A 14,967-nucleotide genomic window follows, 5' to 3' on the forward strand; every position below is an offset into this window, starting at 1 on the left:
TCTAAGTGCTGAATGAATGTGTATTGAATATAAAAGTCAATGAACAGTGCGAAAGAAGTACTTTGATGTCGTTTGATCACACAGAGAGAATAAATGGGGTTTGAATCACAAAACAAATAAATGAATGAAAAATGAATGGTCCAGAGGAAGGGGAAGACTGAGAAAGTTGTGGTTAGATGGAACTGATGTCAAAAAAAGACCACTGAATCTCAGAAAAGACCACTGAAAAGTTTTAAAAAAAGGCATTGTATGAAGCAATGTATGGAAGGGGTGGAAACAAAGATGGTTTGCAAAGACAGGAGTGGAGCAGTATAGTGAATGGAGATGGTGTATACTAATTTTTACATGTATTTCCATTTTCTTTTTTTAATCTCAAACCTTTTATTTATTTGGCTTGCCATTTCTTATTCAGTTCATTGCTTACTGTACAAAGGAAATTGATAGATATGTTAATACTGATTACCATTCTAACTCTGTTCAGGCCTTATCTAAACTGGAGGGGTCATCATAAAAGTTTTTTTGTTTGCTGATGTCACTCCAATGACACTGGCTGCCTAAAGAATTCATTCATTTTACGTAAGTGACTTTTGGAAGAAAGTTTATTGGGAAAAGCAGTTATTTTACATGTGCCATTACAGACCTTACTGAGATGCAAATCAGTGTGACTATTCTTCTGCAAACATTTATATTCAGTGTACAGCCTACTGAAGAGAAGCCATTGTCATTAGAGTGATGTCAGCCAGGAGAGAACATGGTGAGTTCTCCAGAATCATAAAGCCTGAAGAGGGCTTACAAATGGGAGTGTAGATCAAAGCATTACAAAAATTCTTTAGCACTCTTCTGAAGGATCAAAATATATGTGCTTGAATATAGTTAACCGATACATCAGTTTTAATTACAGTAGTGTGTTCACCATAACAAGTAGAAGCATTTAGAGACAAGTGTGACTATTCGTATTAGATGAGTTGCTTGTTTCTGCTATGCAAGGTTTCCAAAAATACTCATTTCAAGGGGGAAAAATGTTAGCATTTCTCGCTATACTAATCCATTTTGTTCAAGGTAAAGATAAAGTCTTCTTCAAGCCACACTTGACTTCTGATGATTTCATGGACCCGTTTATATAGTGTTCTTGGCAGCAATACAGAAGTGGTTTGCCATTGCCCTCTAGATGCTTTCTTAATTCCCTGGTCTAGTCTACAGCCTTGATATTCCTTGGAGGTCTCCCATCCAAATACAAATCAAGACCAATCCTCCTTAACTTCTGAGCCTAGATAAGGTCTTGTGTTGCCATCTACTTAGACAATCCATTTTTATAACTGAGCTATTTATTAGTGCCACTCTCAATAATAGAAAAAGTATACCACTGACAATAATGTCATACCTAGAATCTTACATATGCGTTGAAGACTGTTTTGTTTCCCCAAAAGTGGGAACTCTCACAGAATAAACCAAATTTGGAGAATAAGAATTGGTGTAATACAGTGAAAACCTTTGAAATCTACAAACATCAAGCTGCAATAAAGTGCCAAAATGTCTTAGGGTTCATTTGCTTCTACAAAGGGAGCATGTAATCTTTCTCCTTCATTTGATTGTAATGGGAGGTACTGAAATACTATTCACAATGTCCTCATATTGAGGAGGGGGATCCAAATGATTTGCAAATTCATTTCTCTGTGTGCTGTTTTCACCAGCAACTTCCTCGTAGGACGGTGGTGGTTCACAGTTTGACAACCGGATTGACAAGGAATCCACAGGTCCCTCTGCATAGCTCAGATACCCTGGAGAGTGTCCACTGCCTTCAAACATTTCTTCTTGGGGAGAATGAAGAATGATGAATGACTGAGGGAGGGGATTTCTCCCATCAGGAATGCTTCTGTCACCTGTATCATCCCTGCTTCTGCTCTGTGTGTACATGGACCGTCCATGTGTTTTTTTCTGGAACAGGCATCTCCATGTGACAAATATAATGAGAACCACCACCAAAAGGCCAATGGTTAGAGGAAATGTTAGGTAAAATGGGTACCAGTTTTGTCCTGTGTTATTTCCTTCATGGAGTCCACTTGTGTAGTCTTTCCAAAATTCTGCCTAAAAAAATTATAATTATGGTTTATTATAATCAATTTTTATATACTGGTGCTATAATTATGGTTGTTTGACATTTACTTTGATCTTGTATTTATGTTATTACATTGAATTGGAATCACTGATATGCCATAGAAGCATTTGAAATAAATAAAACAAGAACAAAGAAAAAATGAGCTCCCCCTTTTCAAATTAATCTCTAAAAGGAGGAATTCTTGATGTATTGACATTTGCACCAAAGACTAAGCTTGTGAGAGATGTGAACAAAGTAACTGATATGAATGTTAACAAGGGTTATTCTAAGCTTGCAATTATAAAAATATTAGGATCTACAATTATGTCACTATTTAATTCTAATGACACTTGTAATGCATATCCAGCAATTTAAATCTGGGATCTCTAGTTCTCCATGTTAGAATAAAAAATAGCTGTAAATACTGGTCACAGAAGATAAAAATAATGGGATCTTATAAGGCTGCTGAAAGCTCATTCTGGAATGATTCAGCAAAAAGGAGCTGACACAGAGTAAGGATCATCTAAGTCCAAAATTTAAAGTTTCATATTTTGTCAGTTATTTTCTAGCTTCATTCTTTAAGGTGACAACACAATGCATGCCACAGCCCTAATGCAGTATCATGTATTATATGGGAAAATATAAGATGAAAAATTAAATATGCGAAGAACACTTTACATTTTTTAACAGACAGCTTACCGTCTTTTCATCATTTTCAAATGCTTCTCTTGCCTCTTCTTTATCACAGCGTTCTTCATAACATTCACGCTCAATGTTTCCTTTTTTAAATTCTTCCAAACCTCCATTAGCCCGTGGGTATCTTTTTAAGACAGAATTGGCCTTAGCCTCTGTGAGGAATACTGCAGAGAACAAGGAATTACTAGTACTTTCAAGCTGAGATATTTATGTTCAGTATAACAAAGCAATCTTCTGAAGCATGAAGATGTACTGTTTCTGTCTACTTAGAAGCACAATTAGTTCTACAACCTGTTAACTTAATCAAGCTGAACTGCATGATAAAGATGAGAGTAAATAACAAGATTTAAAACAGCATCAAGTAACATGTTTCAGATACTTCAGATGTAACCTCATCCTACATTTGTAAAGCTTGAATCTACTGGATTATGAACCCATAAACAATTTAAGTGCATACTGTATTCATAAAGATGTGGGGTTGTTTAAATGCTGGAACTAACTACAAAGCAATGAGAAAAAGACTGGGGACACTTACAGTTAAATTCCTAAATGCTAAAATTTAACAGAACAATTAGTGTACAAACATCCAATAGAGCACACTCAGCTGACATCTTGTGCATTGCTTACTTTTGGCAGGGATGGAGAAGAAAGGCAGCTTTTGCAAAACAGGAAGTACTAGCACCCTATTCTGTCTTATATTCAATGCTTTTCTCCATGCTGGAGAAGAAACAGTAACATTTATAGAGAAATTGGGGCTGGGAAATAAATAAATATAGAGAACTTTGGGAAGAGAACCTAGGTGCAGCTACAAGTAATTTGCACTTGGTAATCTGACCTGAAAATGCTTAATTAGTGCCAGGTATTGGAGGGGGGAGAAGAAGGGGTTATCTTGTGATCTCCCCATCATGGATACTTCACAAACTCATTTTAATGTTAAAATAATGATTTAATTCCTGTCAAGTAGAAATGTTGGTATGGAGGAAATGGTATGGAGAATCTTACTGCTGAAATATGTACAACTAGGGAGTTGGGCATGGGAAGAAACAAAAAACACTTTCACCACAGAGATCAAAATACTTGTACAGCATTACACCCTCTTCAAAGTGAATGGTAATTTTATTATGAGGTACAGAGATACATGCACTTACCACCATCCATGTTTAACACTTTTCCCTAGAAAGTGCTGTAAGGGAAAGAGAAACAACTTTTGTTAATGGAATAAAAAGTTTTAAATCAAGGAGGATTAAGTGGCACAAATTGAATTATAGGTTAATCTGTTCTAATAATGTAGATCTTATTGTTCTATTCTAGTATTTCATTTATTATGACTAAGTACGTAACACCATATTTTCATTTTAAAAATGCAGAAAACTATAAATGTCATGCTTTTGTCAAGTCTGCATTTCACATCTGAAATGACTGATTAATGATTTTCATTAATATAAAATCCCCTGAGTAGTGCAAGGGTAACAATGCGTATGACCAATTTTGAACCAGAACAATCCTGTAGAAGATTGGTGCCCTTTGTTAAAAGAAAAACCTGAATTGATTGCACTGTATTAACTAATTCAAAATAAGACAGAGATGCTTTACAAAACATGCTAGAAAATGTAAATAAAGTTTAAATTAACTATTTCTCACTCTGTTTTCAGTTTTGATGGAATGTTTAGCAGACCCTTGGGATACACAGAATGGAATAGGATTGTTACAGAAAAGATATGAGTTCAGAGGAGAGGGGAAGCGTGAGAAAAAGACACAGAATAATGTTACTTATATGTTATCTGGAGAATTGTTTTGGCAGGCTTTCAAGATTCTGTTATATTACCCTACTAGCAATGAAGATCATTCCAGAAATCCAAGTGGTGCTTGTTTCCTGAGTTTGCTAGCCCCGAAGAGCTTGACAGCCCAAAAGTATTTTCACCATGATTTAGAATAAACAAGCTTGCAAAAATACCAAAAACAAAACTGGATACTGGAATGTACAGTATTGATGTTTACATTCTTATTCCTTGATAGAACACAAGAACATTCTTTTAATTTTTATTATCTTTTGCTAGGATTGTTGGTATTTATTTATTTTCTTACTTTTTAAGTAGCAAAAAAGTAGTTCTTTCTGGAGAGGAAAAGATGTAAGTTACAAACTAAAGATGGCCAAACAGCATTTCTTAGTACTATATTCCCTTCTAAAAATTACACTTCCCATTCTAGAATTCACCTGGAACAGAATCAAGAGTTGATTCACCTAAATATTGTGGCTGAGTTACACATCAAACTATGCTAGGGTTTGCCAAACAAGTCACACTATATTAAGCAATATAATGTGCAGGCATTGACTGGGTTCATACAATGCGTTGACACAAAAACAGCCACACACATTAGAATGATTGTGAACTTAGCTAATGCTTCACTCCCTCCTCTAAAATAAGAACAAAATTTGGAAGGATATTATGAGCGACTGAAGTAACTGAAAGCCACTGAATGGTTTAGGAAGAATGAATAGGCTTATTCCCCTCCCTGCCACTTTTCATCCAGGCATACACAATCCATTAGAGAAACTGGTATCTCCATGGCAAACTCACAGCTGAATTTAGAATAAAATGGATTAGCAACTGGTTTTGTTAAGCAACTTCAAATATTTGCAGTTTTTATCGAGACCCTGCATGCTATTTAACATCATTGTTGATCTCGCCTGTAAAGCGGTGCTAAGGCTTGTTAGATTTGTATTTCACCTTTCCTCTAGGAATTCAAAATGGCATACACAGCAATTTCATTCTTCCCCCTCCACAAGAACCCTGAGAAGTAGGCTGGGCTGAGATACTGACTTGTCCAAAGTCACATATGAGCTTCCATAGCTGAAGTGGGACTAGAACTTGGGTCTCCCTGTTTTTTAGTCCAATGCCTTAACCTACTATACTGTGCTGGCTTTTCAAATGCATTTTGTTTGGGAAAGCACCAAGTATCACAATCAATATAAATTTGAGATAAGGATTCCATCTTGTTTTTAAACCTAGTAGAATGAAGTATTCATGAACAGTAAGTGCTGACGCACATAATATATGAATCAAGCACATATAAGAGCAAAAACTTTTTTATAGACTCTGTGTGTGTGTGTTTGCAATATATTACCTACTGATTGCCTATAATTTAGACAACATATAAAGTGTGCATTAGAAAGATATTTATGCTAATGATATTATAGTTATTTTTTATTTCTTCAATAGTCAATTAGATCTTAAAACCAAGAGACCTTTTAAAACTTTAGACCAAAAGCCCCTAAATAGTTTTTTAATTCTGATTTTTTTTCTCTACCAGAAAACCAGACAGACTTTTGTGCATACACTCCAGATATACAGTTGTTACACTCTAACGTGGGTGTTTAGGGAATTGTTTGAAATTCTTCTGAGACAAGCAGTGTTTTGTAAAAATCTTACAATTTTAGGCAAGATTGCATTTTGCCAGTTGTTAAATTAATGTTCTATAAAAATATATTGCATATCTCAATAAGTGCATGAGGACAGCGAACGAACATGTAAACCCAATTAGTCTCACTAAAATGTTACTGAAAATGCTTTGACTTGTAGATCTTGAGTCTTAACTTTAGGTTTGGGCCAACAATTAGAAAGTTGTACACTTGTTCTTTATATATCATTTGTTTATTAAAAGTACTTAACCTAAAGAGTCAAATGTTAGCAGAACTGATTTTTTTCCCCTGTATATATTTAAGTCCTGTACTTTCTATGATGTATAGGGGACATTTTATGAACAAAGATCTGATATAGGGAAGTGGCCCAAAGTAGAGATTTTGTATTTTATACTTTTTATTAGGTCAATTTAGCACTGGTTTAAGCCATGAACTTCAAGTCATAAAGAGAAAGTAGGGGGGTGGGAAGCACTGATTTTAGTAAGTCATATTAAAAAGATTTAGTCATGTGGGCACTGCACAGAATGGCACAGCTTTCAGTCACTTACAATAAAAACTTAAAATATATGAATCACTATTTGGTAAGACCAGTATATCTCATAAACATCTACCAAAAACTATTTGTGTGGGTTGAAATATATCAGTTTAATCAGGTACAAAATACTATTAGACACTTGGGAGTACATCCTATACTTTTCAGGGTAAATTTCACTGACCTCAGTTAAACTTCTGAGTAGAAAATTTTTCTTCAGTCCAAGAATTATATGCACTGAACAGCATCAACATTTCTGTATCCTTATGGAGGAGCAAATGTAACAAAAAAGAGCTCACTGATGCAACAAGCTTGAAGGAAGCAACTTCAAGAACTTCAGGAACTTCAACTTCAAGATCTATTGACTTATTGTTAACTCTCCTACATCCCAGTCTGCCTATCTTTGCCACCAATTCCTTCTCATTCCTTTCCATCACAATCTTCCAATTTAAATGATTACAGATTGATTAATGGCTCTCTCTCAAAAGCTTGTCTCTGCCTCTTAGCTATGAACAGAATGCTGAGCCCTGAATTGAAAGACAAAATGTTGGGTCCCAAAATATAGTTTATTACAAGGTGCACTGGAAAAAAGAAAGCCATATTTTAAAAAAATGAATAGGAACAATAGAAAAGCAGATTCTTGTATACTTACACATGGAGAAAAAATAGCATTAAAACAGTATGCACATATTTTACTCAACTTTTTCTTTTTAATTCCACCAAATTTAAGAGAAACTGGTAGGCAAAACCTAAAGCCTTGAAATAAACCATCAACACTGTAAAAAAAAAGAAAAGAAAAAAAAAAAGATAAAGCTCTGTATTGTGGGCTTTGTAGTGTACTGAATCAAGCAAAATCAGAAAGTATTAATTAAAAAAAAAACTTAGAAAAAAGTAGGTGGAGAAACCAAGGCTCAAACACATATACTGGCACATGAAACCTTGTCTCTTTTTCTGAATCTGAAGTTACAGCTATCAGAAATTTCTAATAATAATAATAACTATTATTATTAAATTTATATGCTGCCTGACTCCCAGTGACTTTGGGCAGTTAAAAATATTTCAGAACAAAAAATCAATAAAAAAAAACCAGCACAAGACAGAACAACGATGGCAAAGAAAACAAACCCAGAAGGGAACAAAAAGGAAGAAAGGGGCATCAGTCATCCTCGCCAAAGAACTGGGCATTTCCCCTGAATTTTCATAGACAGAAAATGGAAAGTTTATCTCTCCTTAGACAAGCTTTTATATTTTTTACATGAGCTTATTTTCTCACTTAATGAATGTTCAATTATACAAAAATTTCTATGCATTATTATATAAGTATGATTTTTTCTTCTTCTTCACGTTTTCAGAAAAAAGCAGAAAAGTTCTCAGGAAAAATACGTGACTCTTCCCCAATTTTTCTCCCAAAACTACATATTTAAGTTAGTTAACATTGCAAGTTCAGTTAACTCAGATGGTCAGTTTTGTTTTGTTTTTAAACTCACCCCCCCCTTCATGGGGACAAGATTTATTCAGGTCAGAAATGCAAACAGCAGAAATAGCTAACTATACAGAATGTTAAAGCCTTTATCAGGAAGCAGAAATTTCCTGCCCCTGAGCACCCATAGGGATTTTACATCTAATCTACTGATAGCTAAAGACAAAGCAACATGTTCATTGGTGGCAAAACATAATAGCAAATAATATAAGCGTGTATATATTTTATAAGACACAGCTTTTCAACAAAAAGTTTTGAAGTTAAAGCATCCTGACCCTTCTTTGTTCCTAAAGGTACCACTTCAGTTTCCCTGTCATGTTTCAACCAGTTTCTGTAATGATCACTGCACAGATGGAATCAACAACTCTACATCTCTGACTCTTGGCATTTTGAGCACCTGAATAAAACTAATATAAAAACTCTTTCCAGACTTCTTGTTCCTTCACAAACAACCCAAGTAACACAAGCTGTTGACATCAATACAGGTCTTGAGGATATACAAAAATTTTTGCATCCACAGTGTTCTGGCTTACACATGGTTTGTGAACTGGTTGAATTCACATAACATATTAAGTCATAAACAATGGTTTACATATTGAGCCAAAACCAAACCACAGTCTAATTAGTAAGCAGACCATTTCCTAATCTTGATGAAGGATGATGATGGTATAGTAGTAACATATGATTGTGGTCTTTGGAAAATTATTTCAAATGCATACCAACACCTTATTTTAATAGATGAAGATTGCTACTTACATAAGTCACTAAGCAAGTAAGAAGAACTCATTCTTTGATTTTTCTGGCAGAAGGCAACCTAAAATTTCCCCTTGATATTAAAGGGGCTACTGACATTTCTCAACAACTGAGAATCATAGCTGAACACAGAAGGGAAGCCTAGGACAGAGGAAATAAAAACCACACTTGCCCTTTCCTAACATAAATTGGAATTCAAAGATTCAGTGTTTTGCCAAACCAATTCAACCGGAGGGATGGTACAGTGATAAATGCAAAGTAACTTCCTTAATTGAAATGTTATAGCAGGGTTCCTCAACCTCAGCAACTTTAAGATGGGTGGACTTCAACTCCCAGAATTCCCTAGCCAGCCATGCTGGCTAGGGAATTCTGGGAGTTGAAGTCCACCCATCTTAACGTTGCTGAGGAACCCTGCATTATAGGATTCATGCCTGTAAAGTAAAAAGGAAGGAGGAGAGATTTTTTTCCCCACCTTTTCCTTTTTAAAAACAGTTTGGTCTCCCACTGACACCAAAAAGCAATCACAGCCATGTTTGTCTATGAAGGAAAAAATCTAAATTCCATGGTTGGGTGTATCTTTATCAACACCAAAGTAACAGAAGAAAGTGTACAAGCTTCTGAGTCCTCCAGATCTGTTCATTAGGAAAAGTGCTATAAAAAGAAACAAAGTCCAAAAATTAAGGTAGATGTTTTAACCCATTTTGTGCAAACTGAATGGTTGCTGGTATTAGATTACAGTCATGGAAAGTTTTTGGATTCTGTCATTCTATGGCTGTCACGGCATATCCTCTCTGACAGAGAGTGACTAGGCCAAAGTCATCCAATAAGTTTGCATGGCTAAGAATGGACCTGAACCTACTACAACATCTTAACCACTACACATACCTGCTACAGTTTGAGTATACATGAAGAGAATAAAATATAGATAATGCTGAGAGTACAAGTTTAACTTTGATTTACAATAGCCAGTTTCTCATAATATGTAACTGATCAGATTTCCAAATTATTTCTAGGAATGTACTGTGTAAAACCACTATTTTATTGCAAGTGAAATGTAATACCTATTTTAGAAAGTGGTACATTTATAGAAATAATTATCTCCATGTATGACTGAAGCTAACAGGCTAAAAACTTCAACAAAAAAACTTTCATAAAAATCAAAACTACAATGCATTACAAGATAGATAGATCTCCCTCAAATGTATATATCTGTTGAGTCTGATGTATATATATATTCTTTTACACACGTTGCCCAGGTATTAGTCCCGTTTCACCCTACAAAACAAAGACACACTTAAGTTTAACTTGTTTCTATGAATTTTAAAGAGATTTAAAGACACACATGCCCTTTAGTGCAAGGTACAGATTGTACTTGAGCACTGACATAAATAAATGAAATCATAGCTTGTAGCAACTGATGCTGTCACTAAACACACAAACATATTAACCAATAAACTTGGAAATTAATGATGAGAATGGTTTTAAGCATTTGATGCAGCCAGCAGAGATGTATTAATTAGACACCAAATGATGAAGCTTGCTGTCAGCAGATGCCACGAACAGCAGCAGAAATGCCACCACCAACCCCCCTACATGGGCTGGGGCAAAAACTACAATAGAGAAAAAAGTAAAGGTCAAGCAGCTTTTCCCAGCACAATACTCTCCAGTTGGACTACAACTCCCATCATCTCTAACCAACGCGGAAGCTGCGTGAAGAAACAAGAAGACATAATGGAGGCCAGGGATCGGATTGCAACATGAGTGAGCGTTTAGCGCTGTGAAAAGCAGTGAATTTGAGGGAAGGTATTTCTTAGCGTCACTTCATTGAAATGAAGTTCGCGGCTGTCTCTGCTAGAAAAAGGATAAAGTCAAGGCGTTCCCCTAAAACTTCATCGCGTCTGATTTAAAATTGATCTTTACATTCCTGGGATTTACCATTTACAACTAGACATATTAGCATGCACTTCCTGGTCTGAAGGCTTTTTCAAATCGCCAAATCCAGCTTTCCTGTCCCGATTTCATGTGCCTTGGCTTCCTAACATCGAACTTACTCCGGAAAGAGGGCTGGCGTTTTCACAACCTGGTTATCACTTCCGAAAAGGACCGCGCTCAACATTCCTGGGGACCGGCTTTACACAGAGGATCATCACGAGGTCCCCGGACAAGTAGCGACAGGATCTTCTCCCCCGCTCCCCATCTCCCCAAAATCCTCGGACCTCGAGCTCGGCTGGGAGGGGGGAAGTGCTTACGCATCGGACTATCCCATTAGGATCGCAAGCGAGCCCAACAGCCCACCAAGAATCTACAAGCGCGGGAGCCAAGTTGCTAATCCAAGCCTCGCTAAAACTTTTTTACGGCCGCTCCAAAGCAAAGCCCTGCTTCCCAGGAAACCCGTCTCCTTCACCATGTAAGAAGAAGAATTTGTTTCCCGCAAAATGCCACGCGCCCCTTCCTTCATCCGTCCACTCACCCGCCGCCTGGGCGCCCGCTAGCAACCCCGAACCCTTTACGAATCCTTTCTCCTTTACGGGCGGCCCCTGCAGGCGTTAAGCCACCCCAGCCCTTACAGCTCGAACACTTTAGAAAAGCACGCTCTGCGCAAGCGTCATTCCAAAATTCAACTCCACCCCCGCGATTCCTAATGGTGGAGGAAGAAAGAAAGCCAAGCTGTAAAGGGTGGGTGTGGGAGGAAAAGCTGAGCGAGAAGCGCCGGGAGCCCCGCCCTGACTCGCTCGGATCCTTTCAGTACAGTAATCAATCCCGTGTTATTTTCTTCTCCGTCCTCCCGAGGTATAATAGTTTGCGTTTCCAATTCACTTAAGGGCAGAAGGCAACGGAAATGGTTTCAGAGTTTAAGGCAACGAATTGAATTACCCTCCCTTAAAGATGGTTCTCCAAAAAATCAATTAAAATGCCGAGTAAATACTTTCTCAGTTTTGTCCTGGAAAGTCTGCAGGACCCATGATAGGAATTGCTATATAAATGAGCTGACTGAATGAAGGAATGTTTTAAGATACTTTTTTCAGGACGGTCCAGCCTGAATGATTCTTATGGCCAGCATTTTAAAACACAACTTTCTCAGGAAAAATTAGGACAGCTTAATTGTTGCATAAGACTAATTTTGTGAAACCAACACTCCTTCTAAAGTTGATTACAAATACTTAAAAAACTGGGCATTATAATTACATTATTTTTACCTTACACCAGTAAATTTTGAGTATATTATTGTTGTTGGTTGCACAGTCACCCAGTCAGTTAGACTGGATTTGGCATTTTTATCCACCTATCAAGTCCTTCTCAAAGACCTGGGATAGGCAGATGTTGTTTGATGGCATTAAAAGTATCATTGCAGGATGTAAGCTGTTCAAGTAAAGCTGCCTTTTGTAATTGACTGATGGTGATTTTGTCAATGCTGATGGTCTTCAAGTGGTGCTCCAGATGTTTTGGATTATTATTATTATTATTTATTATTATGTTGGGTATTATAGTTAAACCATTTTTAGCCTACACCAGTACATTTTTAGCCTGTTTTCCATTATGAATAACTCCAAAGGAGGGTGCAATAGATCAATGCAGTCATACAAAATTCAAGTTAAAATGATAAAAGAAGACAAATGGCAACAATTCTAAGGCCATGTTCCCACTACAACCTAACCACAGCAGAAACCTGTTCTGGCAACATCTTTTGTCTGCTGTGTCCCAAGATATTTGAATTTATCTTGTCTCAGCCCATGAATAAGACAGATTTGTTGTTCTTAGCCTGTTAATCATTTCCCTCTTTTTCTGACACCGCTCAAGGGCAGCCTCAACATGTCCAAAATCTGTTAGTCTTTGTTCCTTGGCTGGAAATCAGGTGACTGGCAGTGACAGGGAACAGAGGCGGATAGAGATCAGCCATGGGGACAGCAAATGGCATGCCGTATAGTTTTCTGCAAGTTCAAGGATGGGTGGAGAATGCTATAACTTAATTGTGGGGAAAGGCCCCAGGTGACACACTATCTTAGTTCAGTTAAGGTTGTGTGAACAGCTAACTAAAATCTGCACTAATGGTAAATAGACAGGAATTCCATAACCTGGAGGCTTCCATCACAAATGAGCTCCCAAGTTGCTGCACAGTCAGTGTATATCACTTTCAACAGGTGCTGTGTACTGATTTTAATTCCAGGCAGGCATATAAGGATTAAGTGACTCTGCAATCATCTAGGTCCATGCAAATGGGGCTTTATATGTTACAACAAACACCCTGGCTCAATAGCATTCAGGTAGCACATGGATTTTTAAAATGTTTGCAAGTCACCCTGGTAATATTTTGGCATTTTGTTGTTATTAATGAAGCCCAAACTTTTCTTGACCTGTTGGACAACAATTTTCCAGCATGGCCCACAGTAGCTGCTTTTTAAAGTTTTTATACTATATGCCCATATTTGGGATTTCAGTGATAGTACCTAGAGATCCTGTAGGCATCCTGTGCTCTGCTGGTCTCTTTTTCTATTGCCTTCATTTTTTCCCAAGCATCAGGGTCTTTCCCAAAGACTCTTGCTTTTGCATGATGTGTCTAAGATAGCATACAAATCTCTAAATGAATAATTTATTTTGTAGAGCACACATACAGCACCTCACAATCTTCCACACCTAAACAAGTTCTAGAACAAGATTTTCTTTCTTAACTTTTAAATTAGCTAATCATTTACAGCTGGGATCATATTTGTAAAGCAGTTTTTCTCTATTTTAATCTTCATTGAGTGCTTTAGCTTATAGGATGATTTAAATGTTTCAAGGATCACGGTGGCTTATATTCAAAAGGCTTAAAACCTGCTGCTGCTGATTGATTGCCTGCCTGAAGCTTCATCACAAACATGCAGCAAGGCTTCATGCTCTTTCAGTCATCAATTCCATATCATCCAGCAGATGTTTGGTTTTAGACACCAAAATCTGCTCAACTCTAGACTGTTTCCTTCTCCAACTAATAACTATTTTTCAATGATCTTCTAATTATGGTATGGAACAACAGGGTCCCTCAAACTTCTGAAAAATTGACTCCATGCTGAGAGGCCTGAATAAATAGAACTTAGCTTTCTTTCCTCTTCCATATAATTCTGTCTTTCTATATAATCCTATAACCAAGGCACAACTGATGAAAAACAGCTCACACTTTTATAATTCCACCAAGGATTGTTAGGAAGGTGGGATTAGTCCCTAGATCATTTATGATTTGCAGACTCAAAGATAACTTATCTGGAAGATTGTTTTTGACTGGGCAAAACAGTATTCAGTCTCCCTACACACTCTGGCCTTCACTTATCTTCCTTGTTATATAAAATGGAAGATAAGTGCTAAAGAACAAGAAAACAAAGAAGAGCAATAAAGCTAAACTTCTGGATTAACATGGTTACCATCAGACAGATGTAACCCACAGAATAGAAAAGTAATACAGGTAGTCCCCAGTTTAAGAATGAGTTCCATTCCTAAGGTGTGTCCTTAAGTCAAATTTGTATGTAAGCTGGAACAGTATTATTGTGTAATACTGTATAAGTAATATGGTGTAATTAACTTGAACCAGTGTGTATTTAACTCAAGTCAATGTGTATTTAACTTGAATTTTGCTACAGTAGGCTCCGTTCTTAACTATGGGTCGTCCTTAAGCTGGCCGTTCTTAACCCAGGGATTGTACAACAAAGATAAGTGGTATAAAATATATCTGGAAGTACAAAAGGCAAGCTACATACCAGCATGTGGTATGTTTAAAAACTGTGGAACTCATAGTTCTTATGAACAGTTACTATTGTTGTGACTATGGACCAAGAAGGATTTAGTGGAAATACTGAAATTTTGAAGATTTTGAACTATGCATGTGTTACACACGCTGCTCCCAGGTTCGGCTTATGGTCACTCACTCACACACTCACAGCCTGTTGAGGCACGCGGATCTTGTCAGCCCCCCTTGCTTTCTACCTGGGTTTTCCAGATAGGTGCGGCTGGAGAAGACAGAC

The 14,967-nt window shown here is 37.0% G+C and overlaps 1 protein-coding gene across 3 annotated transcripts; it reads right to left on the reverse strand.

Moving 5' to 3' along the window:
* Nucleotides 1–1,217: 1,217 nt before the first annotated feature.
* PRRG1 (proline rich and Gla domain 1) lies at nucleotides 1,218–11,592 on the reverse strand. 3 transcript variants are annotated; one of them, XM_007424051.4, is made up of 4 exons: nucleotides 11,448–11,592; nucleotides 3,940–3,974; nucleotides 2,795–2,955; nucleotides 1,218–2,085 (listed from the first exon to the last, which is right to left on the reverse strand). In XM_007424051.4, exons 2-4 carry the CDS (start codon nucleotides 3,947–3,949, stop codon nucleotides 1,582–1,584), a joined length of 675 nt encoding a protein of 224 aa, XP_007424113.1. In that variant the 5' UTR covers nucleotides 3,950–3,974; nucleotides 11,448–11,592; the 3' UTR covers nucleotides 1,218–1,581. The 3 variants fall into 3 exon arrangements, with proteins under 3 accessions (XP_007424113.1, XP_025019768.1, XP_088000911.1); XM_025164000.2 differs by lacking the exon at nucleotides 11,448–11,592 and adding an exon at nucleotides 11,029–11,434; XM_088144785.1 differs by lacking the exon at nucleotides 11,448–11,592 and adding an exon at nucleotides 6,929–7,505.
* Between the last annotated feature and the right edge of the window lie 3,375 nt (nucleotides 11,593–14,967).

This window comes from Python bivittatus, unplaced genomic scaffold (assembly GCF_059951505.1).
Source record: "Python bivittatus isolate LINGU-HERP-01145 unplaced genomic scaffold, Pbiv_v1 ctg000350_np1212, whole genome shotgun sequence".
Classification (NCBI taxonomy): Eukaryota; Metazoa; Chordata; class Lepidosauria; order Squamata; family Pythonidae; genus Python; species Python bivittatus.